The sequence below is a fragment of the Rhinopithecus bieti genome, unplaced genomic scaffold, assembly GCF_001698545.2.
Source record: "Rhinopithecus bieti isolate Rb0 unplaced genomic scaffold, ASM169854v2 scaffold_50384, whole genome shotgun sequence".
Taxonomy (NCBI): Eukaryota; Metazoa; Chordata; class Mammalia; order Primates; family Cercopithecidae; genus Rhinopithecus; species Rhinopithecus bieti.
In genome coordinates, this window is record NW_016820218.1 from 1,819,376 (window position 1) to 1,846,967 (window position 27,592).

General features: G+C 38.3%; 2 protein-coding genes across 2 annotated transcripts in view; one reads left to right on the forward strand and one right to left on the reverse strand.

The window, feature by feature from the left end:
* The window catches only part of CAST (calpastatin), a 117,001-nt gene extending 114,524 nt beyond the window's left edge, over positions 1-2,477 (forward strand). Inside the window, 2 exon segments of the mRNA XM_017859661.1 lie at positions 883-941; positions 1,871-2,477. Coding sequence (XP_017715150.1) covers positions 883-933 — 51 coding nt within the window. The 3' untranslated portion in view covers positions 934-941; positions 1,871-2,477.
* A 1,186-nt stretch (positions 2,478-3,663) lies between these two features.
* Positions 3,664-27,592, reverse strand: part of ERAP1 (endoplasmic reticulum aminopeptidase 1) — a 36,559-nt gene continuing 12,630 nt past the window's right edge. Inside the window, 16 exon segments of the mRNA XM_017859662.1 lie at positions 3,664-6,000; positions 9,843-9,924; positions 10,474-10,614; positions 11,098-11,259; positions 12,153-12,337; positions 13,009-13,165; positions 14,888-15,071; positions 15,571-15,647; positions 17,610-17,764; positions 19,394-19,465; positions 19,610-19,741; positions 21,145-21,276; positions 22,800-22,913; positions 23,262-23,416; positions 24,533-24,653; positions 26,672-26,806. Of these exon segments, the coding sequence (XP_017715151.1) occupies positions 5,845-6,000; positions 9,843-9,924; positions 10,474-10,614; positions 11,098-11,259; positions 12,153-12,337; positions 13,009-13,165; positions 14,888-15,071; positions 15,571-15,647; positions 17,610-17,764; positions 19,394-19,465; positions 19,610-19,741; positions 21,145-21,276; positions 22,800-22,913; positions 23,262-23,416; positions 24,533-24,653; positions 26,672-26,806 (2,160 nt within the window). The 3' untranslated portion in view covers positions 3,664-5,844.

Here is a 27,592-nt window from a genome sequence, read left to right on the forward strand (position 1 = left end):
ATTTAAGTAACTGGTGCTTTAATATTCTAAATGAAGTTTCTTGACACAACTCAATTTGCCTGTGTTTTGCCTGTGTTTCTTGCCCTAATTAAAATACCACCATAGTATGTGGTTTATATAGATTTTAGAACATGGAAGTTGTAAACTTCCTATGATTAAAACTACTCAAGCTGTGATCAGAAATAAAAATGGGATAAGACAACTTCTAGGTCCCTTCCAATTCCAAGAACATATGATTTAAATGATTATTACTATGATCCTCTGGCTATAAGGAGGAGTTAAAGGTCTAGCTTTAAAGACAATAGTCCAGTTACACCAAAGCTTTTAAAAAATGTATTAAAATCTTCCTGTAGTAGATTTCCTTAAGGGATATAGGAAACAGCATTGATAATTGACATTATGCCATTATATCTCAGATTAAATACTTATTTGCCTATTATTTAATTTCAGTTATATGAAGTACTTAATCAGCCCTTTAACAAATAGTAGAAACAAATAATAGAAAGCATAATAACCCTATATGATGAGTGGATTTGCTGGACAACCATGACCCTATGTACAGGAAAAGGAAGGATCACCATAGAATGAAACATTGCCATTTAAGAACATCTATGCATATTTTGTAACCTACCCTAACCTTAAAACAATAAAGCTGAGAGTGATACATTGAGGATCAGGATCACTTAAGGTTATTTTTAGCTAATAAACTTGAGGAGGAAGAACTCACAATGTTTTGGCCAAATGAAGAAGAGAAACTGAAAAGACCATCTTATTTTTCCCCACTGACTGCCACCTTTTGTCCTTTAATTCTGAGAAGGCCGTCTCCTCATACTTAATACAGAAAAGAAAGAGCTCACGGATGGTTTTTGCTTTCCCTTTTAGACAACAGAGGAAACTTCCAAGCCTAAAGATGATGAAAGAAATACAAGTTAAAGTATCTGGTAAGTTGGGTGTTTATTTGTAAATGAAGACAACTGGACCTTCTGCCAGTTCGTGTGTTATAGATGAGAGAAGTGAAGTCCACCTCTTGAGTAATTCATGCTCACTTTACACTGTTGGCATGAAATGCATACTGCAAGCTCTACAGAGTAATCGGTCATTCTTCGAAAGCACTAAATGAGATGACTGTGCTATTGAAATGTTTAAAAACCTTAATCTTGTAATTAAAAGCTTTTTAAAATATTAGGCCAGGCACTTAAAATGACCAGCTGAGGCTAGTTGAATCTTTGAAATCCAAATGCTCATTACTGCAGGTTATTGTGGCAAAGCAAAATTAGCATGTTACAACTTAGCAAAATGTCATGAAGATATTGGTATTCCCCAAAATACCAATACATGGTGGGGTGGGGAGAAGTACCCTTTAGAGTCTGGTGGAAATTACAGGGTTTTGTGAACAAGGGCAAAGGAAAAGATTGGCCATTTTTATTTGTCATTATTTTGGAAAGTAAAGTACTGTGTCTGACTCTAATTTATGGTTACTGAAGAAATTGGACAGATGAAGGAATTTCTGAGATCTTCAGAGCTGGGCCCTTATCTTAATCTTCAGAAAGGAGAGGGCTTAATGTAAGCCTTAAAAGCATACAAGCACTTACTGACCAAAGCGTAAAAGAAATAAGTATAGGTTAAATCGAGTTCAGCTCTCTCACCATGATCTATCTGTATTTCCTATAAAAAAAAGGAGCTTTATTAGAACTGCTCTAACATTTTTCCCAAAATTAAAAAAATTCTATTAATCCACTTTCATGTTTACTTATGGGAAATTCCTTCTTGTCTGTTATACAGTGCTTTTGCTAAGTGGTATTTACTATGCCTGTAACAAGAAAATTACATATTAAATGATTCACTGCATTTTTTATTTGAATTTTTCAAGGTATCTGCATATAAAATCTTCAGCTGGTGGATGGTGACTTTTGAAGAACAAAAGTCTTTGGCAACAGAAAACAATTGTTCTGGGTGATTTCTAGACTGGTTTTTGTTGAGCCTTTGAACATCCTAAATATTGGTTTGTTATTCTTTTCCAGAAAGAAAATGAATTTGACTGGTTCACCTGTGTTATTGTACTGGGTATTGATAAACTTCGAATTTTTTAAATTGCCTTCAATTGGGAGAGAAAGAAAGCTTTATATTTGTAATAAATATATTTGATAAAGTTTCTTAAAGCAACACCAAAAAAACAAAAGAAAAGCTAAGCGAATTTTTGCACATTCTACACACAGTGCCTGTAAATCTCATTTGTATTTTCAGTTTGCACTTAATTTTTTTTGTTAGTGTTTGGAAAACAATGCTTTAAACATTCTTCAATGTTCTGATTTCTTATTACCCCCTTTCCTCTTGGGCTTTTGAACTGTATTTGATGTTGCTTTGGGATAATGTTTATAAGTCAAACATAAGATATTGTACATTGGGCACATATCTCCTCTTGGGCTGCTAATAATAAATTAATAACAGGTAACCTGGACAAACCAGGAAGCACCAAACCCCTTTCCAGCTTGAACTCTTCTTTGCCAGGTGTGAGGACTTGTGCATCTTACAGTCAGCACAGAACACACTGAGACTTGAACCAAGTCAACAACAGAGCAAAATATAGGTTAGATAAGTCCTTGTGTAGCAAATTTCGAGCACAACAAATAAAATCTAATCCTTAGGGTATTAATCTGACTTGAACTCTATTGGTTTACCATGTTAGTAAACTGTGCTTTCTGTTATCTATACATAAAACCTGAGCAGCAACTTGTCCTTAGAACTATTGCCACATTAGTCTTTGCACTGTATAGCATCTGGCTTTACGGAACTTACGTTTACCAAATACAAGAAGAAACTTCTGCTTAAAAAAAATTATATATATATATATAATTTTAAATCTGCATTTCCCCCACAGCAGTGTAAGTAGGTTCTGATGTCCTACCACTTTGAATGGTTTCTCAGATCTTTCTGAATGAATATTTCCTGAACATTGCACTGATATCGATTAGAATTTTGATATTTAATTTTGTCCTTATTTCCTGGTAGTGAATGCAGGAAAAGATGTCAGGTACATAACATAAAACAGATTGGGAATTTCTTGTTTCCAAAGGGCATGGCCTTCCTTAGCATCAATTTGAAGCTTTTGTTATGNAATTTTAAATCTGCATTCCCCACAGCAGTGTAAGTAGGTTCTGATGTCCTACCACTTTGAATGGTTTCTCAGATCTTTCTGAATGAATATTTCCTGAACATTGCACTGATATCGATTAGAATTTTGATATTTAATTTTGTCCTTATTTCCTGGTAGTGAATGCAGGAAAAGATGTCAGGTACATAACATAAAACAGATTGGGAATTTCTTGTTTCCAAAGGGCATGGCCTTCCTTAGCATCAATTTGAAGCTTTTGTTATGACTTAGCTGACTTGTGGCAGCGGGGCAAGCAAAAACAATAAAACACTGCTTATAAATGGCACCACATCTTGGTTAACCTCCCCGCCAAATAACTCTCTGAAAGTCATGCACATACCTGTGGGATTTCACACTCCACCAGCTTAAAATGCTATATCTCTGTCCATCAGAAATAGTCATTATTCTATTTTTAAGGCCGCAACAAGAAAAGAAAAAATACTTTTCCTGAGGGATTTCTATGTATGTAATCCTCCCATTTGGGTAGTAGAGGTGTTTGCTTTTTTGTTTTCTTTTTTTAAGAAAAATCTTGAAGCCTTTGACACTGACAGATGTGTCTGCAAGGATATGGCTGCAGTATTACTAATTTCCATGCGTATCTAGAAGTATTTTTAAATGGCATACCAAAATCCAGAAGTTTAAAGACACCTATAAAAGTAAACATTTATTTAAGGTACCCTGAATATGCCTTCTTTTTTAATTAGAAATATCTTCAAAACTTGGGTGTTTGTTAATAACTAATAACTGGAGTAAGCTACAGGATCTAAAGCAGCCCTTTTACAATCTAGTTAGGAGAAAATAATTGCAAATACCCACTTAGAGGCAAAGAACAATTTTATTACCAAAAGCTTTCTGCACATTGTTGTAGCAACATTGTATCATTTAGAAAATGGGCTTTTCCAAAAGCAAATGAAGGTAGGTTCCTCAGGTGACCAAAACTGAAAATCAGTATTTCCATGTTTCATTAATCAAGGCATAAAATAAAATTAAAGCAAAATATTTTACATTAAAATCTTGGTTGTGTATTTTTTTAAAAGGGAAATCGTTAAAAGGATGGAAATTACCAGTGATTTCTATTTTATTAAACCATTCACTACAACAAACAAGTATAAAAATTCCAATTCCACTTTTATACCTATTTGTTGTGGTGGATGCTTTAATAAATTGGAGATTTATGTCCAGAAGTCACTCTATTCTGTCGTGTATTAGAGGAACACATTTTGACATTTTTCATATCAATCATATTCCCGTATCTTGAAATTTCTGCCTTATATTAAAAAAGTTCAGTTTGAATTCTTCTTTGCCAGGTGTGAGGATTTCCGCACCTTAGAGTCGGCGCAAAACACGCTGCAACTTTAATCAAGTCAGCAACACAGCACACTGTGGGTTAGATAAGTCCCTGTGTAGCAAGTTTTCAGAATAAGAAATAAAATCTAATTCTTAGGGTATTATCTGACTTGAACTCTGTTGGTTTACCATGTTAGTAAACTGTGCTTTCTATTATCTATACATAAAACCCGAGCAACAACTGTGTGCTGAAGCAACTGTGTGTGAAGTCTTCACAAAAGACTTCAAAGCCAAAGAATGTCCTATTGCTAATATGAGCAAATATTTTGTTTCACAATGTACTATCATTTATTGGTGACCCGGCGATAATTTACTGTCAGTAAATGCCAATAACTAGTTATTTAGAAATTGTAAACTAGGCCAAATAAGAAGCAGAGAGAGAAAAGAATCACCTCCCTAAGAAAAGGGTTTTCCTACAGACTTGAATGCACTCTGCTTTTTCAGAAGAGATACTGTATCAGTCAGGGAAATAGATGACACTCAGAATTATCTGAGGTGGGTTCTATAAAAAGACTTTTTGCAAAAGTGCAAGCACATTATGTGGAAACCGCAAGTCCCACCAGGACTAGTAAAAGCCCTCCCACTGAGGCCCCTAATCCTGAAGGGATGAGGAGGGAGCAGTTACCAAAATCCAGAGGTGGAGAAGGCTGTGTGGAAAAGAGGGTCCCCTCTCAGGAGCTAAGACCCTCAGGGGATGCCAGCCTGAGGCATCCAGTAAAGGTATCAGGGAAGAACACCTCCACCTACTACCTCCTCCGACCCCAGCTCCTGCTCTCTGGCTCCCCATTGACCAACATCCAAAGGGCAAGGAAGCTTGATGACTTGGCCTTTACAAGTCAGCCCCTGGACATGGAGCAAGGAAGAGAGGGGTGGGCAGCAGGTCTGGAGGGGTCAGCGGGGAGAGCCAGAGCTTTAACCCAGCCATCGTCTGGCTTAGTCTCGGATCCAGGTATTCATTGTTCAGTAGTCGACTATTCAGAGTCTTTCGAGGAAACTGATGAAACAGTTTATGAATGACAAATGTGGGGCACAGGGTTTTGGACACTGGGGGGCTTAAGCGTAAAATATAAAATGAGAAGAATAAGACACTTTATTCCTCTGTGGCAGGGAACCCAACACTTGGGTTTACATTGCAGGGCAACACCTGTGATGAATGAAACGCATGGTAGCGATAGCCCACTCATGAAAAACTAACAGCCAATCTTTTCACTGGGACAGTCAAAAAATGAGTGAGGGAGAAAAAAGTATCTTCAGCTGGAGCCAAAACAGCCATCTCTAGTTTGAAAATAACACTCAACAAAATGTTGGTGATTAGAGATAACAGGAACCTGGAAAGGGAGGAATTTTTACAGAAGTTCAAACTTTTCACTTTGCAGCCACACTCTGATTTTATCAAAATTCTTATCCATCCAACGGATGTTTTCTTCAATGGTTTCAATTGTCTGTTGGACACAACGGAGCTGAGAACCATTTTCTTTTAAAGAGCTGAAGAATCCTTTTACCTTGTGAGGAAAAGTGAGTTTTAAAATTAATTTTATTACATTAACCAGATGTAACTTTAGTTAAAACTGAAGCCAAAATTCCAGCATTTGTCAAAATTCTATATAGAAGGCAGTCCCAGCTGTCTGAATAGGATTATGTACACATAAACTGTATGAAATGAGCTCATGCCCCATGATGTCAAGTTCTGTGTTTTTTCTCTGCAGTTCTTTTGTTTATTCCCAGCTGCCAGACTTTAAAAGACTTCACTGTTTACCATTTTATAATTAAGGTTTAATTGTGTCTATTTAATGTGTTACTCTGTTCTATACTCACAGATGCAAACTTCGTTTTTTAAACACATGATATCTAAAAAGCAGAATGTGCAGTCTCTTCTTTGCCAAGCAAAACAGTTTCCACCACATAAATGCCGTCTTCCTCCATGGGCCTGGGCTTGTATGTTATTATAGAAACACTGTGGGGAATGGGATTCTTAGCAAGTTATGGTGGTAAAACCCAAACCTTGCCAAATTTTTTAACCTAATCTACAATTCATGTATTGTTGTCTCAAAGTTCCCCATGATTTTAAAGAGATAAACTCTTGTCTATCTCCTGGAAAATATCTTTGTTCTTCTTTTCATTTCTGGGTATCTTAACCCCTTGAGCTCACATGACAGATAGGCTGGCTTTGCCACAGGATTGGCCATTGTGCGATTCTGTTTCACCTTAAAGGGTTATTACCCTTTTCCCATAAATTTTCACAGCATTAATCCATCAATTTTTGATTTGGTATCCAGGAAGCAAATGTAGGCCAAGATGTATTATTTATTCAGCATAGATTCCAGATAGTCAGTTCCTTAGAAATCCATGTCATAATACCATATTATTAGTTTGGGAATAAAGAGGGGAGAAGGAATGGGTTTTAGAAAGATAAGATTTCAATTTTAAATGATACAGAGTTGTTTTAAAATTATATGTCAATACAGTACAACTTTTCGATGAGCAGAAGTCATGGCCTCCTGCTGTAGCAACCTGGAAAATACTTCTCCACTATCTACCTTAAGTTGTAGCTCAACCTACTGCTTCATACATGCTCAGAACACAAGATTAATTCAGTCAATTAAAAATCACTTTGAGCACTATTCAACAGTCAAAGCACATCAATAATCTTACTAATTGCTCAAATCATTAATCCTGAAGGAGCTCATTATGATAGCTCCACTGAAAACAGACCTTCTACAACAGCGAAGCCAGCTGCTAACTATTACTCTTACCCTTGTCCTGACCCAAAAATCATCTCTTCTGTCTTCACCTGTCTTGGAAATGCAACAACTCAACTGAATATTTGATTCAGATTTGGCTCTTTAAGAACAATTTCTGTGCAATAAGTAGCACAATATAGGGATAGGAAAACAGGTTTATCCTACTAACTTGATTTGAGCTAATGATTTAACTTCTATGGAACCCAGTCTCCTCATCTGTAAAATGAAGAGCAGTGGTGAAGGATGTAGTTATATAATGCAGGTAAAGTGCAAAACCCCAAACCCAGCTGTATGAGGGACTTAACCTCATCCATTTGTTCACCAATATTTACTCTGATATTTATTCATCCATCTGCTGTAATTACCGTGCTAGACACTGAGGATGCAGCAGTGAATCAGGCAAGCATCCTCCCCTCATGGAGCTTACAGTCTTTTGGGGGATACACGCAGTAAATATGATTACTGTAAATAAACTGCTATGAAGAAAATATGCCAGGGGTATGCTAGTAACTGGGGAGATGTGGCCTGCATTGAACTGCATGGTTTTGGGGAAGGTGATTTGAGCCGAGACCTCTCAAAGATAAAATGCCCCTTTCTAGTGAAAAGTTGGTGAAAACTTTCTAGTGAAAAGCCAGGCAGAGAGAAGAAAAAGTGCAGAGGCTTAAAGACAGGAGAACCAAGTGGTAGCCCAGGAACAGAAGGAGACTGAGTGGCTGCAGTGTTTTGAGAGAGTAAACCAGGAGAGCCTGTGGGAACTGGCACCAGAGAGATCCTCAGAAGCCAGGTCACCAAGGTCATGGACACATGGGAAGGAGGGATTTGGAATTTACTGCAAGAACAATAGACAGGGTTCAAGAAGCCACGGTCAGTTATGGGCTGACTTGCAGTCTTACATGTGGAAAATGTTTTGCTATTGGCAAAGTGGCAAGGGGCAGGCCAGTTAGGACACTATTGCAATAGGCAAGGCAAGAGATGAGAAAGGACTGGATGGGGGTAAGAGCAGAGAGACGTGCGCAAGATCTAGTGCATGTGCTGAGAGAGGACCAGCAGGACTTGCGTAATTAGATGTGTGGGGAAGGAAGGACTCAGGATGACTCCTATATTTTATATGTCCATAGTTTGCTCTCCATTATAATAACATCTCGGGCTCTTTAATTTTCATGCCCTGCTTCAGGGTCTTTGCACCTGATGTTTCCTCTGCACACAATACTCCTCTAGATATCAGCATTTCCTTCAATATCTTCTCAAATGTCTCCTAATCATCCTATAAAATGGCACCAACCCTCTACCCCAATCCCTCTCCTTGCCTTACTCATCTTCAGAGCATGTAACTACTTGACATCAGTTGATTTGTCTGTAATTGTCTGATTCCCACAGCAGAAATTTCAGCTCCATGACAGCAAAGGTTTTGTCTGTCTGTTCACTGTTATAGCCACATAACCTAAAACCATGTGTGGCATATATGTCTTGAATGAATACAAATGAATGAATGAAATGCTTTGTTGCTATAGATCTTGTCTATGGATGACTACCTTTCTGGTCAAGCCTTTGTACAGCTCTTCAGTCATCACACAGAATATCTCTGTTCTAGACCTCGCTGGAGTTCAAGGTTGAATTATTATATGCAAGTTAATTTGACAAGCCTGGATGAGGCTACTGAAAACTGGGAAAAGCTACAAGACTGTAACAACCCTTCATTCTTTTGCATTTCCAAAGCTCTCTCCCTATCTCAAGCTAGAAAATAGTATAACCAGACTACACAATGGAACCACTCCTTAAAAAGTTAGTATTAGCCTCTCAGCTTTTATCTAAATGTACCATAGTTTAAGAGCCATGTCAAATTTGTTCCACAACTTTACTATATGAAACCTTATTATAGAAGGGACACCACAGAACTCAATGGCCCACACATCAAAGTCCTTGAGTTTAGGGCTGAAGAAAAGTCTGCTTTTGTAGAAAACGTGTATGCTTCATGTTGTCTTTTACCAGACAGTGAGAAAACTCGTACTGATTCCTCATTTTTCCTTGACTTCTAGGAATCTCTGTGATAAATTCAGGGGACAATTGCGAGAATTATCCTCAGCCATAAGTCCCTCACATGGTTATCACCTGTCCATTATGTATCTTTTTGTCCTTCATTTTAACATATCTTTTATACATGGATCTTAAAGCACCTGAAATTCTGTCTGAAGGTAGATGGTTATATAATAAGTGACAGGGAACCATGAACTTGGATGGTTTATAAAGAACCTAGATTCCAGATCTGCCTCTTTAACAGTAGCTGGATGACCACTTCAGTCATTTATACCTCAATGCCCACTTTTAACATCCTTAAACAGGGACATATTGTCTCAAGTAATTTTTCTTCAAGTCCTAAGGTTTTAAATGGCAGAGCTAAGACCTCTTAACATGTCTGAGAAGAGCACACTTTTCACTAGTTTAATTGCCACTGATTTATGCTGCTGTCAGTACCATACCATCCAAAAATAACTTCTAAATGACAAAATCCATTTCTAACTCACCACACCCTCAAAGTATTTTGTCCACCCCATATTAATTAGCTAATTTTCATTTATGATTAAAAAGATATATATATATATTACCTCTTCAAGCCATGTTCTTGTGGAGAATTGATTTGTTGTACCCATTACCATGTGGGCTATGGAACGTGAGCCAAGTTCAAACCTAGAGACGGAAATATTCAAAAATAGGTTGTGAAATATTCATTTAACATATAGTTTAAGGGCCTCCTATATATAATACCTTTTAACTAAAAACTGATGGGTGTGAAAGTATAAAATATGATGTCTATCCAATGTGTTAAGATCTAGCTCTAAAGAATAATACACACCAACAGCTTAATAAAAAGTTAAGTATCCAACAGAACATGACAGAGGCAGGAAGTGCTATAAGAGTTAGACAATGACAGATGCAAACAAGCAAATGTGCTCGTGGAAGGCCTGGGCTGAACTCTGAAGAGGAAGGCTTCATAAGTCCATGGGCTCAGGAAGGGATTATGCCAGATGGAATGGAAAACACCCCTGTACATATTCACAAATTAGCACTGAATTCCAGTTTTATATTTTCTACAAATATTTAAGTACTTCTACTGCCTGCCTATCTTTAATAAAAAAGTACCTTTAGACTGTTACTGTTCTTCTACAAACAACAAGGCTGAAACACAGTAAGGTTATGAACTTATCCAGTCACAGCACAATTTTTGGCACCACTTACTTCTGTACAAGTTTGTTCCAGTTTTTCCTCAGAAATTTCCAGGCCAGTGGGTATCCTACTGGGTTCCTGCCAATGAGTACAAGAACTTCTGGAAACTCCTGAGTTTTTATTTTATCTCCCTTAAAGCTTTCATCTAGTAGCCTGAAAGGATTAAGAAAAGAAATGTTAGCAATGAATAGGTGGTGAAACAGTTATGAATCACTGCAATAAAATTACTTGTAAAAGAAAAAAAAAAGTCTGCCAGTAACAAAGGTTAAAAAGATAAATGGGTAACCAGAATCCTGATAAACCCACTATAGCTATATAATAAAAACTAACATTTGTATAGTATTCTCATATACCCTCTCATTTGCTCAAAAGAATAGTTAAGGAAGAGTAGCTCTAGTAAATATTTTAAATATGTTGTCTTTTTAAAGATACACAAATGTATATGCCTTTAAATATTTTTCCTGACATCTGGTTCTCCCTAATTATTTGCCTTTCTTATTAGATGTATGCTGACTTGCAGTATGTTCCCAGCAGAATAGACAATTCCTGGCCAAGAAAACAAAAATAGATGCCAGAATGATCTAATCTAATCTAATTTTCCTTGGCCACATGAACATGAATGAATGACTGACTCACCATTGAAGCTTTTCCTTATTTTGGGTTGTGCACAGGGCAAATTCAATTTGTTTTTTCTCAGTACTGGACAAAGAAGACTGATATTTACTATAAAGAAAATCCCAGCCTTCTGTGCTCTGGGCCCCCACAGCAAACACTGCCAAGGTCACATCGATAGGCAGGCTATAGAAAGGAACACACGATGAGAATCTGAGATGCAGTAAGTATGTTTATAGGCATAATGGTGACCGTTATGAACTGCTAAACTGTCCCCATGATCAGAGAAGCATAACTGGAAATACAAACAAAAACTACCGATTTCCTTCAGTTACACCTTGTAAAAAAAAAGGCAAGAGAAAACTATCTAAAATTAGGTTTTAAGTAGCCCTCTCAAAAATGTAATGTGAAATGCCATTTTTATAAATACCTACATATTTAAATACTTTAATGATGCTGGGTGACTCCATAGGGGATCACCTTTCAAGCCAAAAGAAAGAAATTCAAACTATATTCAAAATGTACACCATGATCACAAGTCAGGACTGCAGTAGGACCACTGTTTGGATTTCTTTAAGCTGAAGCATGTAGATTGTTGGCATAAATGTTTCCTGGGTGGGGTTTAAGCTCCAAATGTAAAAGGACTGAAATGTAGCTGAATAGGGATTTCCAGATATGGTAAAATCCTACCTTGCTTAGACAGCATCAGCAATTACTATGCATCCCTGTCAGGGACTTTAGAAGCCCAAAGAAGCTACTATAAAATACAATGCCTGTGTTTCTCTATGGCATGGCTGTCACAGTTTGAAACGATTTTGCATTGCCTATACAAAAATGGGAATTATTCCAATACCATCCTAACTCCCCAGATATTTGACTTTTATGCACAGAAGTTCCCTCCTAGCATTTCTTAAAGTTGAGAGATACATAGATAAATCTTAAAAAGTAATTTATTTTCCAAAACAGGGCAGCAGGGGAGACACTTATACTTTTTGTTTTCCCTAATGTTTAGTACCAGTGATGGAAAACAGAAAAGATACCCTTCACATCAACAAATTGGTTATTCAGTAAGGACTGACCTCAAGTTTCCATTGGATTCCTTCCACTTCCTGAAATAGCCTTCTGCCCTCTGTACACACGGCTGATACTTGCGCACACAGGCGAGGAGGAGTAGCTGACTCCGCAGCATTCGCTCTGAGACCGAGCCTTCGTCTGTCCACGTCTGCTTATCAATGAGGTCCCTTAGCAGCCTGATGAGGAAGGCCTGAGGGCATTGCACAGGGGAACAGGGACTAGTATTGTCACAGGTCATTTCATGTTAATATAATCCATTATGGTCTCAGATGATGGGGGCTAATTTTTAAAGCATAATCTAACTTTTACTGTATAAATCATGCAGCACTGTTTGTATTTAATTATAAAAGGGTCAAAACCAATAAAGAATGATGAATGACTTTCATATTTTCATAACAAACTTTTATAAGATATCCTATCTACTTAAAGTCAGGATGAATTGCCACTTTTAAAACAAACTCAGAGTTTATATGACTAAATTTTGAGAGCAAATTATGCAACAAGACTTCATGACATTTTGCCAAGAATAACAATTTTGTGCCTCTTCCTCAGGTACCATGAAGAGTCCCAGAAAATCTGAATGTCAGCCATCATAGTAGGAAAGGAAAATGAAATAAAAGGTTTGTGAAAGGAAGGAAAAAACAAATCCATGCAAATTAAGCAGAGTCTAAGAATGCCATTCCTATTTTAGTGCCAAATAAAACCAAAATTTTGCTAATCCATCTAAATACTAATTAATATTTATTTGCTTTACCTTAATATGTATATAAAGATATACACAAACATACACACACACGATTAACATTCTTTTTAACACAAAAGAAATAATAATTACATAACTATTTTATTTCAGGCTTTTACCTTGAATTGAGTTTCCACTTCATTCATATCTCTTTTCTCCATTAACTTATACATAGGAATCAGCTCATTCAAACCTTGAAATACGGGCATAATTTCAGTTTCATGTTTCAAGTACAGGGATAAATCCAAGGCCTTTTCAATGGACAGCTTCCCAATGCTGAACAAGAGACACTGTGGTTAGTGGTTTAAAAGTAAATCCAGGAAGTCAACATTTTGCTTCAAAATATATTTTAGTCTTCTAGCAAAACAAGCAATCAGATATAAATAGATAACTACTTATAAATAGATAACTACGGCGAGGCACGGTGGCTCATGCCTATAATCCCAGCACTTTAGGAGGCCAAGGCGGGTGAATCACCTGAGGTTGGGAGTTCGAGACCAGCCTGGCCAACATGGTGAAACCATGTCTCTACTAGAAATACATAAAACAGTCAGGCATGGTGGCATGTGCCTGTAATCTCAGGTACTTGGTACTTGGGAGGCTGAGGCAGAAGAATTGCTTGAACCTGGGAGGCAGAGGCAGTGAACTGAGATGGTACCACTACACTCCAGCCTGGGTGACAGAGTGAGACTCCATTTCCAAATAAATAAATAAATACTATATAAGTCTCTTTTCTGTCACATGTAACACATCTGGCATGTTTACACTAGGGAGGAAGTTTCTCAAACAGTAACATCCAGGGCTAACATGTGGATAAGTCAGAATGGAAGCACATCAGTGTCTGTCCCTGCGAAACACTGGATTGTGTGCTGAACTTCTAAAGCAAGCAAGGGATTTCCATCAAAGACCCTTTAGGAAGCCTGGTCAAACAGACTATCATCTGGTCAAAACTATGAGTCCCTGGAGGAAACACATTTTCTTCTCCATTTCAAAAGACACTGCACATCATTAGAAACCCTTCATTACAGAGGGTTAGTGTTAAAAACCTCAGTGGTAGGGTATATATTCTATAAGTTAAAAAAAGAAAAAAGAAAAAGCCCTCTACGGCTCAAGCAGAAATATTCTACAGAGGGGAATTTTTTTAGGCAGAAAGAAACAGCTAGGTAAGCAACCCTTAACTTTCTCCCCATTGCTTTTCTCACTTCAGGAGGCCCAATATGGTGGTGAGAAGAACCAGAAGGCACTCAAAATTTAGGCCAGAAGGATATAGGTATGAGGAGAAACAGAGAGAATCCTTCCCACCTGCATGCTTCCTCTTGGGACTTTAGATCTGCCTACATGTTGAAGAAGTTTGAGTTTTAGGCTTTGGGAGCATTTCCTTAAAAACCGTTGTCATGGGGGTTAAAAAAAAAGGAGGGGGGTAGTGTTAATTCTGTCCTCACACACTCAGAGATCATTTGGTTGGGCTACATTTTATGAGCTATATTCCATAAAGATACTGAAAAGTTCAGGTATCTGGTTTAGGAAAGAAAACAAAAATCCCTTCTTTAATCCAAGAAATGTAATGCAAACAACTTGGGCCTGTGTCACTTAGTCTTCTAAAAAGCCTTCAAGGCTGTTAAAGACCCAGTGATGGGAGAAACCTGATCCGGTATAGCAGAGCCAGAAGAAGCTAAGGCACCACGCCACCACAGGGACAAGGCAAGGAGTTTCGCCAGGATGTTGATCTCCTGATTATGTACACTTCTGCCTCAGTATGATCTAAACTGTTAATGAGAAAGATTAAGATACAGATTCCCTCCTTCAAGTGCCTTAGTAGTCACAGACAGGAGGTTAATTATAAGGCTAAAAGCAATCTTGGGTTGTTAGAAGAACTTGGAGGAAAACACCTTTCAACTTCTTGTTATCTATCAATCATTTTTGTCTTTAGAAATCAAGAATTTGAACAATAACAGCTGCTTTCAGAAATAAACCGAGACTTTGTGCAGCGTGTATTACCTGACGAGCTGAAATGCATTGTTAATGAGACTCGCCCGATCATTACTGCTGACTGCTGTGTGTGTTCCTTTTAAAAGGCCAGTCAAAGAGTCCCATCCATCATCCTCGTAATGCACAATGTAATAGCCATTCATGCCCACATTAAATTTGATCCATTCCACCTCTTCTGGGAGGATGAGCACATCTAGAGTAAATAAAATAAATCAAAGCTCCATTTGCTCCCTTGCCTGATGAAAGCTTTTCTGATCAGAGACTGGGCAAGGAAATTAGAGAAGAGTTTAATACTGAACAATCTGAAATCATCACTTATTTCTTTCAGAAACCAGAAAACAGCAACTCAACAGACAAAAGCTAACACTAGCTTTAGACATCAATTTTGTGAGATGTATAGATCTATGAAAAGAATGCAACTACGTATCTGGCCATACATACGATATAAAACAGTAATGTTAAAAAAAGTAATAGGGAATGTTCACTGGTAATCCCTCCTTTTTAGCATTATATAATTCAACTATAATCTCTATCTGGCAAGATACTGGCCATTCTTCTTTGAAACCAGAAAGTATTTTCAGTCTGATCCCTTTTGCTTTAACCGAGATAAACAACAAAAGAAATAACATTTTAACCCTACACATTTTCACATTCCTCCTTGAATTAAACTGGTTGTTTCCAAAATAAATTACCTGTTTTGTTTTAGCAAAATCGATGGACCATGTCTGATTTGCTGGTGATGAACGTCAATGGAACATGCCACAGGTACCTAAAAGAAAGGAGAGATGGATTGTTCATTTGTTGATTCAATTCAATAAGCAGTTATTAAATCACCTATCATGTGCCAGGCACTGGTTAGTTAGAACAAGATAGTACCAAAACTGCTACAGCCAAGCTCTCAAAACATCCCCAGTCTGTTTTCCAACTTTGCAGGGAGTGTCAGCTCAGGCACTATTTCTTTTTCTTGGACTCCTTGAGCAGAGCTAAGAATTTGGACTCAAGTGAACCTTGAAAGCCTTTTTACAGTGATTGGCTGATTGCATCTCAGAGGCCTAACTTCAGGAGTCATGTGCCTCCTGAATCATATACTAGGAAGGACACAACATCACCTCCTTGGGATTCCTGTCAATGATACATAAACTGAATCTGATCATGGAGAAACAGCAGAAAATCCAAACTGAAAGACATTCTATAAAATAACTGACCTGTACTCTTCAAAAATGTCAATATCAAGAAGCCCAAAAAAGACTAAAAAGCTATTTCAGAAAACATGGAGACCAAAAGGATGCAACAACTAAATAAAATATGTGATCCTATGTTAAATCTTAAGTCAGAATTTATTTTCTATTTTGCTCTAAAGATATTTTTAGGACAACTGGAAAAAGTTGAATGGGATTTATAGATAACAGTATTGTATCAAGTTTATTTCCCAATTTGGATAATTGTACTGTGGCTATGGTTATATAAGTGAATGTTCTTGTTTTTGTTTGTTTGTTTGTTTGTTTGTTTGGAGATGGAGTTTTGCTCTGTCGCCCAGGCTGGAGTGCAGTGGTGGGATCTTGGCTCACTGCAACCTCCACCTCCTGGGTTCAAGCAATTCTCCTGCCTCACCCTCCTGAGTAGCTGGGCCTACAGGCGCCCGCCACCATGCCCGACTAATTTTTGTATTTTTAGTAGAGATGGCATTTCACCATGTTGGCCAGGCTGGTCTCGAACTCCTGACCTCACATGATCCTCCTGCCTCAGCTTCCCAAAGTGCTGGGATTACAGGCGTGAGCCACCGTGACTGGCCATAAGTGTTCTTGTTTTTTAGAAAATACTATGCTGAAGCACTTAGGTTTGAAGGGGAATCATGTCACCAACTTACTGTCAAACAGTTCAGAAAAACACATGCCAAGTATATACATACAGAGATATGTATATGGGTGTCTATGTAGATAGATGGATATCGATTAATCAAGATTTAAAGCCTCCTTAATCCTTTTGGGAAGATAGGGGAGGGAGGTATACACACACACACACACATATATATCCACACAAACATATATATATGTGTGTGTGTGTGTGTGTGTGTATACACACACACACAGAGAGAGAGAGAAAGGAGAGAGAGAGAGAGGTGAAGAAAGTAAAGGAATAAAGAGTTAACATGTATCTAGGTAAAGGATATATAGGAATTTGTTGTGCTATTCTTGTAACTTTTCATATATCTGAAATTGTTTCAAGATAAAAGAATTTTTTAATGGTATCCATCCAGGGTCAATCAAGTTGCAGCATCTTGTTTCTAATAATATTCTTCTACAGCACTAAGCTGACGAACAAATCTAACTCGGAAGACAACTGAGTCTCTCATAATTCTCAGAAATCACCTAAATATTTTTGTCCTCAGCTCCAACCAAATGCTAGGCGCTATTGTAATCTAGTAGCAGTTGCTTAGGTTGGAGCTGATTTCAAGCCAGTAACCAGAAATTACCATCATATCAAATTACAAAATATGAGAATGTTAAAGTAATTATATCATCAACTTTACTGAGAATAACCAAGGTTTAAAGCCTCCTTAATCCTTTTGGGAAGATGGGGGCAGGGAGTATAAGTCACCTTCATAGGACACACAGATGCAGTTGAAATATTTGAGCAATAGCGGTAAGGGCATTATTTTAAAAACAAGGTTCCATCCTCCAAGGCAGATGTTACCTAGACAACAAAACAAATTTTACTCTATGAGCATTACCCAGTGTCCGGGGCGCCTTCAGAGCCCTTCATGTAGTGCTCTTGCTTCATGTGTACATTCCTCCCCCTCACTGTGATGGTTATCAGGGGAAAACCCTTCTGCAGTGTCCAAGTGTTCATCATGGTTTTCACATCCAGTCCTTCCTGATGCCAATGCTGGTGTGTACACAAAAAAGCAGACACATCACCCACTTAACCCAATTCTAAGAAAAGACAGAACACCAGCTTGTGCTCAGTCACTACCAGTTGCCAACCTCCCCTCTTTGGAGTGTTTTCTGATCCCTTTCTCAGTGTGATGTTCCCAGCCATCACACCTCCATTAAAGCACCAACTGTTTGCGTGTCATTTTCCTCCACTACACATACGTGTCTAAAGGACAGGTAGCATACCTAGTTCTGCCAGGCACACTTTGGGGCTGGCAATAACACTGGGCACAAAGCAGGCATGTGAATGAATGAAGGAGGAGAAGGGAGAGAAAGTGCCAGGTTTTCAATACCTACATAACTATGCTGGTTTCATACAAGCAAGGTGGAAACAATGTTCAGTCAAGAGCCTGTGTTTCGAAAGTAAGAACACAGAGATGACCCACACTCAACAAATAGTGGGAACTCAAAGGGAGCTGTTTTTTGATACTAAAAAAGCTTTTAAGAAATTATTTAAAAGGTAGTAAAGACTGGGTGTGGTGGCTCATGCCTGTAATCCTAGCACGTTGGGAGTCTGAGGTGGGTGGGTCACTGGAGGTCAGGAGTTCAAGACCAGTCTGGTGAACAAGGCGAAACCCAGTCTCTACTAAGAATACAAAAATTAACTAGGCATAGTGGCGCATGCCTGTAATCCCAGCTACCTGGAAGGCTGAGGCAAGAGAATTGCTAGAACCGGGGAGGCAGAGGCTATAGTGAGCTGAGATCGCACCACTGCACTCCAGCCTGGGCGACAGACTGAGACTCTGTCTCAAAAAAAAAAAAAAAAAAAAAAAAAAAAAAGAGTATTACTAAAAAGATAACATGTGCCACAGGACAAATCTAGAAACTACTGAACAAAGCAATCTCTAGGAACAAAAAAAGCCAAGAAAGTAAAAAATATTAAAAGAAAAAAGAAAGACAAAATTCTGTTGAATCCCCAGACTCACCCTCAGCTTCCTCTGAAAACATCCCACAAGTCCAGATGAACAGAGACTCAGGCTGTTTTGTGACTAGATGTTATGAATACTTTATAGCTTAGCAGTTAAAAACATGAGTTAGATCTAAATTCAAATATCTGCTCTGCAATTTACCAACCAAATGTCTTTGTATTTCATGTTCTCAACTTTAAAAATAGGGATACTAATAGTACCCGGCTCACAGGTTTATTATGAAGAGTAAAGGAGATAATACATATAAGTGCTTAACATGTGCCTGATTCATGGCAAGTGTTCAAGAATGCTCAGTGCCACTGTCTTTGTACAAATGCAGAACTCTGGAAATGACTGACATATCATTTTGACTGCTACAATGCAGCCATAATCTGCTATAGAAATGTCATAAATTCACTGCTTTACATAGTGAAGCTGAAGAAATCAGTATCAGTGAGAAGCATTACCAAGGAAAGCTCTGCAACCCTCCTGTATAGACACATTTTAAGAAAAACTGAAAAAGATTATGAGTCTGGTATAGTTTAAATGCAGTCTTATCTGGAAAGAGAGTGATATAATCACGGACCTCAGAAAGTTTGGCACAGAGCTATCTTTCAAAGAATATGTAGTAAAAGAATGTGCTTGGGGGAACATGTACAGATATAGAAACTTACTGAGAATGAAGATGAATGTTGACTTCCAGAGCAAAAGCCATCCATCCCTTTTACACCGTCTGTAGGGCAAATCTAAAAACCAAAACTAAACACATCACTCTTATTTCTATAGAAAACAATTATTCTCCTCAGAGGGATTAAGATGATTCTGGGGAAACAAAACAAAATGATAAGCCTGTCAATCCCAAATGCAGAGATATTCAAAAACATACTCACACTTGCCATACTATCCCACAGGTCCTCGTTTTTTGTATTTTTATAGCTATGCTTCTGGAGATACTGTACAATACCACTTTTAAATGCATCAGCACTAAGATACTCCCTTAGCATATTCAGAATACAAGCTCCCTGAAAAGATAATAGAAATAATTGTTATCTATAGTTTGGTTGCAATCTCATCTGAAATCACATATTCTTTTGCAATCAAACACATTTCTTTGAAAATGCAACTGCAGTAACATTGTTAATGTCTGGCAATTTGTGAAACAGCATAAGCAGGTTAAACTTGGACCTGTTTAGGCAGGGGATTTGTCTAATGTGATTGTTTATGCTCTGAGCCCACTGGGGCCCTTATTTTCTATCAGTAGCCAGACCTCCTCATGGGGCAAATTGGCATCATCTGCCAACTCCTTTTGTTCACATGTGAGTGGATAATGGTACAGATTAAACACTGGACCTTCAGCTACTACCTGGCTCTCTCACTGCCACTCCAGGGCAGGACTAGGGAGAGGCCAGTACAACAAGGGGCGGAGCATTAGAGATGGAAGCAGAGGTAGATGCCAGGGAAGGAAAAGTGGGTATGTCCAGGGAGCCCAGGCAGCCTTGAGCATGGAGGGCTGATGGAGCTGGAGAAAGGGAACAAGAGTCTTCCCAGACACCCTGTATTCTTGGGTAAAGGGCTCTTTTCCCCTCTACTCCCATTACCACGGATGGCGAGTCACAAACTCAAATGCCTTCAGTGGCATATGACAGGGCATATAAATAAAGGAAATAGTCCAATGATAAGAAGAACGCTCTTTTACATTCTTTTTCCCCTGGACTTTCAATGGAAACATGCAAGCAGAAAGACTTTTCTATTTGCTACCAGTAAAACAACAGCCAAGCACAATGGTAACTGGCAACACATTCTCAGCCTCGGTGAGAAGACAACAGAACAGCTGGGAATGGTAGGGGAAGTGGAAAAGCAGAGCCTTGATCTTACAAAGAGAGAACAATAACTTAGCTCCAGCTTATGCTGCAAAGGAAATACCATGGCAAAATCCTCCTTTTTCTTCCCCAAGAGAAGCTAGAAATCTGGATTTTACATAAAATCTCCCAATCATTAAACTGTTGGCAACAATTCCCAACTCTATTACTAAACACACTGTGCAAGACAATTATTTGCATCTCAACAATATTAACCATTGCTGAAGGCCTTGAAAAGTAAGCTACACGAGGGCAGGAATTTTTGTATAGTACAAAGTTGATGCTCAATCAATACCTATTTGTTGAATGATAAATAAAAGCAGAGTTTCTGTAAGCCATGAATTTTCAACCCAAGAAAGAATATATGAAGAATTTCCCATAAAATAGTCTTTAGGGTTATGAGCCAAACTGCAAGTTAGGCCTAAAAGAGTTAACTCCAGCCAGCCGTGTCAAGAGAGAAGGCATTCAATGTGGGTTTAACCCCACAACCTTCCCTATAACTTCTCCACCCCAGTATGTATAACTTTAGTATCCAAACTGTATCCTTTTACTCAATCTACTTGTACCTTATCATAAGAAACATCATCAAACATCTCCCGGATCTGAGCAGGATTCTCCACAGGTGTAGACACAGGGTGTGAGGAATTTAAAGCATCTACCTCCATTGCATCAAAACATTTGCCAAAGAAATAATCTTCCTATTGAGACAGAAAAAAGAAAACATCACCTATGATTTACATTTAGATAAAAAATGTCAAAGGTGGGACGTTTTATCTGAGGCAAGAAGTCCATACTTCACATTTTGGGGGCAACTTATTCCATATTTCCTAATATTTATGAAACAAAATAGAATTAATATATTCTAAAAACCACCCAAGAAACAATGATTTTAGGTAAACATTATAGATTTTGTTCATCTTAAATACTTTAGAATAAAGAAAAATTCGTATTAATCTAAAAACGAAACGATGCCTATAGCCAAACAGTAACAAAACAAGAAACTAAACTGCATAGTAATTTCAACATTTCCAATCATTGTCTGTACTGTTTTAGAGCAAAGATACTTACCTTTAAAAACATGTAACGGGCCGGGCGCGGTGGCTCAAGCCTGTAATCCCAGCACTTTGGGAGGCCGAGACGGGCGGATCACAAGGTCAGGAGATCGAGACCATCCTGGCTAATACGGTGAAACCCCGTCTCTACTAAAGAACACAAAAAACTAGGCGGGCGCCTGTAGTCCCAGCTACTTGGGAGGCGGAGGCAGGAGAATGGCGTAAACCCGGGAGGCGGAGCTTGCAGTGAGCTGAGATCCGGCCACCGCACTCCAGCCGGGGCGACAGAGCCAGACTCCGTCTCAAAAAAAAAAAAAAAAAAAAAAAAAACCACATGTAACGAAAAGAAATGGAGAACTTTAACCAGCTTTATTAGAGCACATTAGCTCAATAGGATAATATGTATCCATAATCATTTTTATTACTAAAGATTATGTAGAAACGTAAGAAAATATTTATGATCCATTATAATGCAATATTGATATGTACTTTCTAATTATGTACACAGGCAGATGAAAATAGGCAGTAATAAATATTCACAAATGTATATTTTAAATAATGTATGTGGCAGATGAAAATAGGAATAAATATTTACAAATGAAAAGCATCATTGGAGTAGGATAAAAAAATTTTTATATAAAATAAGTTTAATTTTGCTATATGTGATTTTCTTAAGTTAAACATAGTGATTTAAAAAATAAACCCTATAGCAGTTCCAAAGCAATAAATTTGTGACCCAGAAGCCTAGGTTGTTATACAATCAAATGTGCAATTACCTTAAGTATAACTCATTTGATCTGGCAAGTAGGGTCCTATTGAGATATCAGCAATCTATACCTAATAATTCTGCAATGAGCAACCTGAAGGTCAGGAAAATGAAATGGAACATTTAGGTTGCCATTATTTCTATTTCTTTGATATTAAGAAAGATAAAATTTGACAATTCACAAACAATCATAGATTCACAACTGAGTTTGTAAATAAGTCTTTGTGATATATCTTGAAAGTTCACTAGCATTTCTGCAACACGATTCATATCTAAACTGTCAAGGAAGTTATCAATGAATTCTTTTTATAAATTCTATAATCAAAGATTAGTAAATATTTTCCAGCAATATTGAACAAAACAACAAATTAACCTAAAATGTAAAGGATAAATAATTACTTACAACTTTCAGTTCAGGATGGGTCACACTGACAGACACAAACTCCATAAATTTGGCAAATCCCTCATTTAGCCAAAGATCACTCCACCATTCCATAGTGACCAGGTTCCCAAACCACTAAAAACACAACATGACTCAGTTTATTCACACATTTCCATGGAGACTGGATACCTATTATCTAGACTGGCAGCCATAAACAAAGACATTCAGAAAGAAGTATATTTTAGATGTCTAATATAAGTTTATGAATGTTAACATATATTTTCAGGACCAATATTTAATCAAGGTAAAATAAAAGACTTTCAACATGTATTATAAGACATAAAACTAATGCTTTGGAGAAACAGTTTTCCTATGAAAAAAAAAGACAGAGTAAAAATTATAATATATAAATAGCCTTATATGTCCCAAAAAAGCAATATAAATGTAGTTCATACTTTTTTAAAAGTGTGAGTGAGCTTATACCTGGTGGGCCAGTTCATGGGCCACAATCATTGTGATGCCAAGCTTACTTGATGCAGGAGACTTTTCCGCATCAAACAATAGAGCAGATTCTCTATATGTTGTTAGTCCCCAGTTTTCCATAGCACCAGATTGAAAGTCGGGAATAGCAGCAAGATCTTGGGAAGGAAGTAATAAAATACATTACCAGTCTCAAAGCTACACATTCCCCCAAACACACTAATCTTCAGAACGGATAGGTATTTCAACCGGTTAACCGGGCATAATCATGGAGCTCTAGACTGGAAGAATCTTTCACAATGGAGAAAAAGAAGCTTAGTGACTCAGTGTCACTTTGCTATAAATGTGGCAAAGTCAGACTTGCATCCCAGGCCTTTTTTTTTTTTTTTTTTTTTTTGGAAACAGGCTCTCACTCTGTCACTCATACTGGAGTGCACTTGCAGTGGCATAATTACACCTCACTGCAGCCTCAACCTCCCAAGCTCAGGTGATCCTCCCACTCAGCCTCCCAAGCAGCTGGGACTACAGGAGTGCACCTCCACACTCAGCTAATATTTTTATATTTCTTGTGGAAACAGGGTTTTGCCATGTTGCCCAGGCTGGTCTCAAACTCCTGGGCTCAAGCAATCCACCTGCCCGGCCTCCCAAAGTGCTGACATTACAAGACATGAGCCAAAGTGCTGAGATTACAAGACACAAGCCACTGTGCCCGGCCTCTTCAGGCCTCTTGACTCCATTTCTAACCTTCTGATGAGGAGACTGGAAATTGAAAAACTTAACAATTAAAATAATCCACTCTATTTTGAATGCCCAAGACCCACATATACCTAAAAAATCAAACATACAATAGTTTTAAGGGCTCGTGTAAGAAAGAAAATGCAGATTGTCTTACACTATATACATTTATTCATTCAAAACAGTTTGTTGAGCATCCTCTGTGTTCCTGCCAAGCAGGTGCCAGTAAGGAAAAACGTAGCCTCTTCCCTGTGCTGTCTGCCCACTAATAAAGTCAGAAGGCAAAAGAGTCCCCATGCCATGTGCCTCAGGAACTCTATGAAGATCTGCCTTCTTCACTATCACTAGAAGTTACTGTACACATCAAAGGTGAGAAGATGCTCAGAAGCATCAACTGCAGGTTTGTCACTTGCTGGGATTTTTGTGGCTTGAGGGGCTGCTGAGGTAACCACAGGGATGCGCCAATTATAATGACAAATCTATGGCTGTGTTCATCAAACGTCATGACGTCATGTGTAGTATCTGTACAAAATCTCTACCTTGTTTGGGTAGGGGATACGGTATGTTGAAATAATCCTCATAAAAATCTAGAAGAGTCACCGCAGCATCCAGTGCATAATCTGCTTGATTTATCTTGTCTGGCACAGCATATACAGAAACCTAAAGTGGAAGGCACAAGAAAGGAATTCAAATATCTTAAGTGGCTTCTCTCCACATTGTGTAGAAGACTGACATTAATGTCCTCATATTGTGGGATATGGTTGTCAATATTAAGGAAAATAATTGGGAATTCCATTTCTTGCATTAATATAGACTGTTCCTGATTAATCCCCCTTCTGAAAACAACAGCAAATGCTGGGTAACATATATAAAGTCTTCTTAAATGTGTTTATAAGATGGCAAATGAGAAAGCAAGATTTAGAGGCAAAAGTGAAATGACAGCTGGACCCTCTAATGTCAGGAGAGCACTGCAGCCAGCTTTAGCCCTGATGGCAGTAGCCCAACACAGCTGGACTTGAGCTTTGGTTCTAATGGCATTGAAGGACTCCGCAGTTAAGAGACCAAGTCCAGGGCCTGCCCAAAGTAGAAAGTCTAACAAGACATACAACCCCTACATAAAGCTAGTACCCAAAGGCCAGGCCCTTAATGTAAAGGTAAACTAGAAATAACTACCCTTTGTCAAGGAAACTACAAGTAAAGTGATCGCTGGACCAGTAAGTACTTCCAGACACTCTGCAAGAGCAAATACAATTTCTCTCTGGAATAATCCACTTTAGACTCAGGTAACATAAGCTCACAAACATAATTCATAATACAAGCAAGGAAACAAGATACCATAAGCAAGAGCCAGCAGAAAAAACAAACCACAAAATCAAATACACAAAGAATTCAGATAAAACAATTACCAGACACAGATATATAATATGCATGCTTAATGTGTTTACAGAAATGAAAGAATTAAAAATATTAGTATAGATTAGACATTATTAAAATAATCATTTCTAAGAGATTCAGATAAGTGGCAAAACAAGGGGCAGGTGTTTTTGCTGATTAGTTTCACTGCTGAATTAAAAATGTTCCCTTCATCCGAGTCTCAAGCGTCATCTTCAAATCCCCAGGTAAGTAAAGATACCTCCACAAGAATAAGAAATCTCAGCACTAGAGGAACCCAAAGCAATTCAGCAGGGAATCCCCATCTACCCAGGCCTCAGTAAAAACCAGCACAAATACATAAGGTATCTTCAAACAAAGCATCCCTTCCTCCCCTCAGAAAAACCAGTTTGCATTCCGAGCTATGGCACACAGTTGTATTGGTTGACCACTATGCAATGGTACCCAAATGAGGAACAAGTGTGCCTTGAAACAAGATTTTTCTCTCCAGCATTCCAGTGTTACCTGGCCCAAAACCTCTGGCCATTCCAAGCAGGTTGCTCTATCTTCCTTACCATAGCCAGAAATCCCCTGCCAGATAGTAACATTTACTTCCAAACTGCAGAAAGTCATAACCAGAAACAACCTTATAGACCATTGCAGGATCTAATCCAAGTTATACCTTCCAAAGAAGTAAATACTAAGTTCCAGAGGGAATAAGGCCAAGGTCAGAGAGTCAGTGAAGTGGCTGCGGTGAAGCCAGGATCACGACTCAGGCCAGGCCACACTCTCTCCATGTTGTTGTTATTAGAACCTCACTATACAAATGAGCATCCATGACAATAGGCTGGTCAAACATCCCGGTTTGCCTGAGACTGAGGAGGTTCCCAGGATGCAGGACTTCCAGGATTTTGTTATTTGGTTTTGTCTTTGTTTGTTTAGAGACATGGTTTTGCTCTGTTGCCCAGGCTGGAGTGCACAATCATATCTCAGTGAAGCCTCAAACTCCTGGGCTCAAGGGGTCCTCCCACCTCAGCCTCCCCAGTAGCTGAGACTAGTAGCAGGCACAAGGAACCATGCCTGGCTAATTATTTTATTTTTTGCAGAGACAGGTTCTCACTGTGTTGTCCGGGCTGGTCTCAAACCCCTGGCCTCAAGTGATTCTTCTATGTCAGCCTCCCAAAGTGTTGGGTTTATTTTGGGTTTACAGGCACAAACCACTGTGCTCAGCCAGACTTCCAGTTTTAAAACCAGTTCCAGGCAAACCAGAACAAGTTGGTCACCATATGTTACAATCACAGACTCACCTTGACTCCACTCTTGGTTATCTTGCTGACAGACTCAAAATCTGAAATAATGAAGGCCACTAGATAGGTACTCATCCTCACAGTGACATCAAAATGGTCTTCTATGAGTCCTTCAGCAACAGTCACAGATTTCACCTAAAATCAGAATAATTCAAATTATCAAGTAATCCAATTATGCAATACACTGAACTTGAGAAATTTCCTAATTATCAGACATAATATTAAAACTATATCAATCCCAGCACTTGTGGAGTCCGAGGTAGACAGATTGCTTGAGCTCAGGAGTTTGCCACCAGCCTGAGCAACATGATGAAACCTTATCTCTACAAAAAAAAACAAAAAAAAAACCAAAAAAAAAACAAAAATTAGCCCTACCAGTGGTGCGTGCCTGTGGTCACAGCTACTGGGGAGGCTGAGGTGGGAGGATGCCTTAAGCCTGGGAGGTGGAGGTTGCAATGAGCCAAGATTGAGCAACTGTACTCCTGCCTGGGTGACAGAGGCAGACCCTGTCTAATGACGCTTCTATAATTACTTTAAAAGTTATCTTCCCGATATCTAATTATAATTTAGATATTAAGGTCAAACAGTTCTACTCAATTTCTTTTTTTATTGAGATATAATTCATATACCATAAAACTTACCATTTTAAAGTTTACAATTCAGTGGCTCTCAAATCATGAATGAACTTCAATTCACAATTGCTTCAAAGAGAATAAAATACCTAGGAATCCAACTTACAAGGGATGTCAAGGACCTCTTCAAGGAGAACTACAAACCACTGCTCAGTGAAATCAAAGAGGACACAAACAAATGGAAGAACATACCATGCTCATGGATAGGAAGAATCAATATCGTGAAAATGGCCATACTGCCCAAGGTTATTTATAGATTCAATGCCATCCCCATCAAGCTACCAATGAA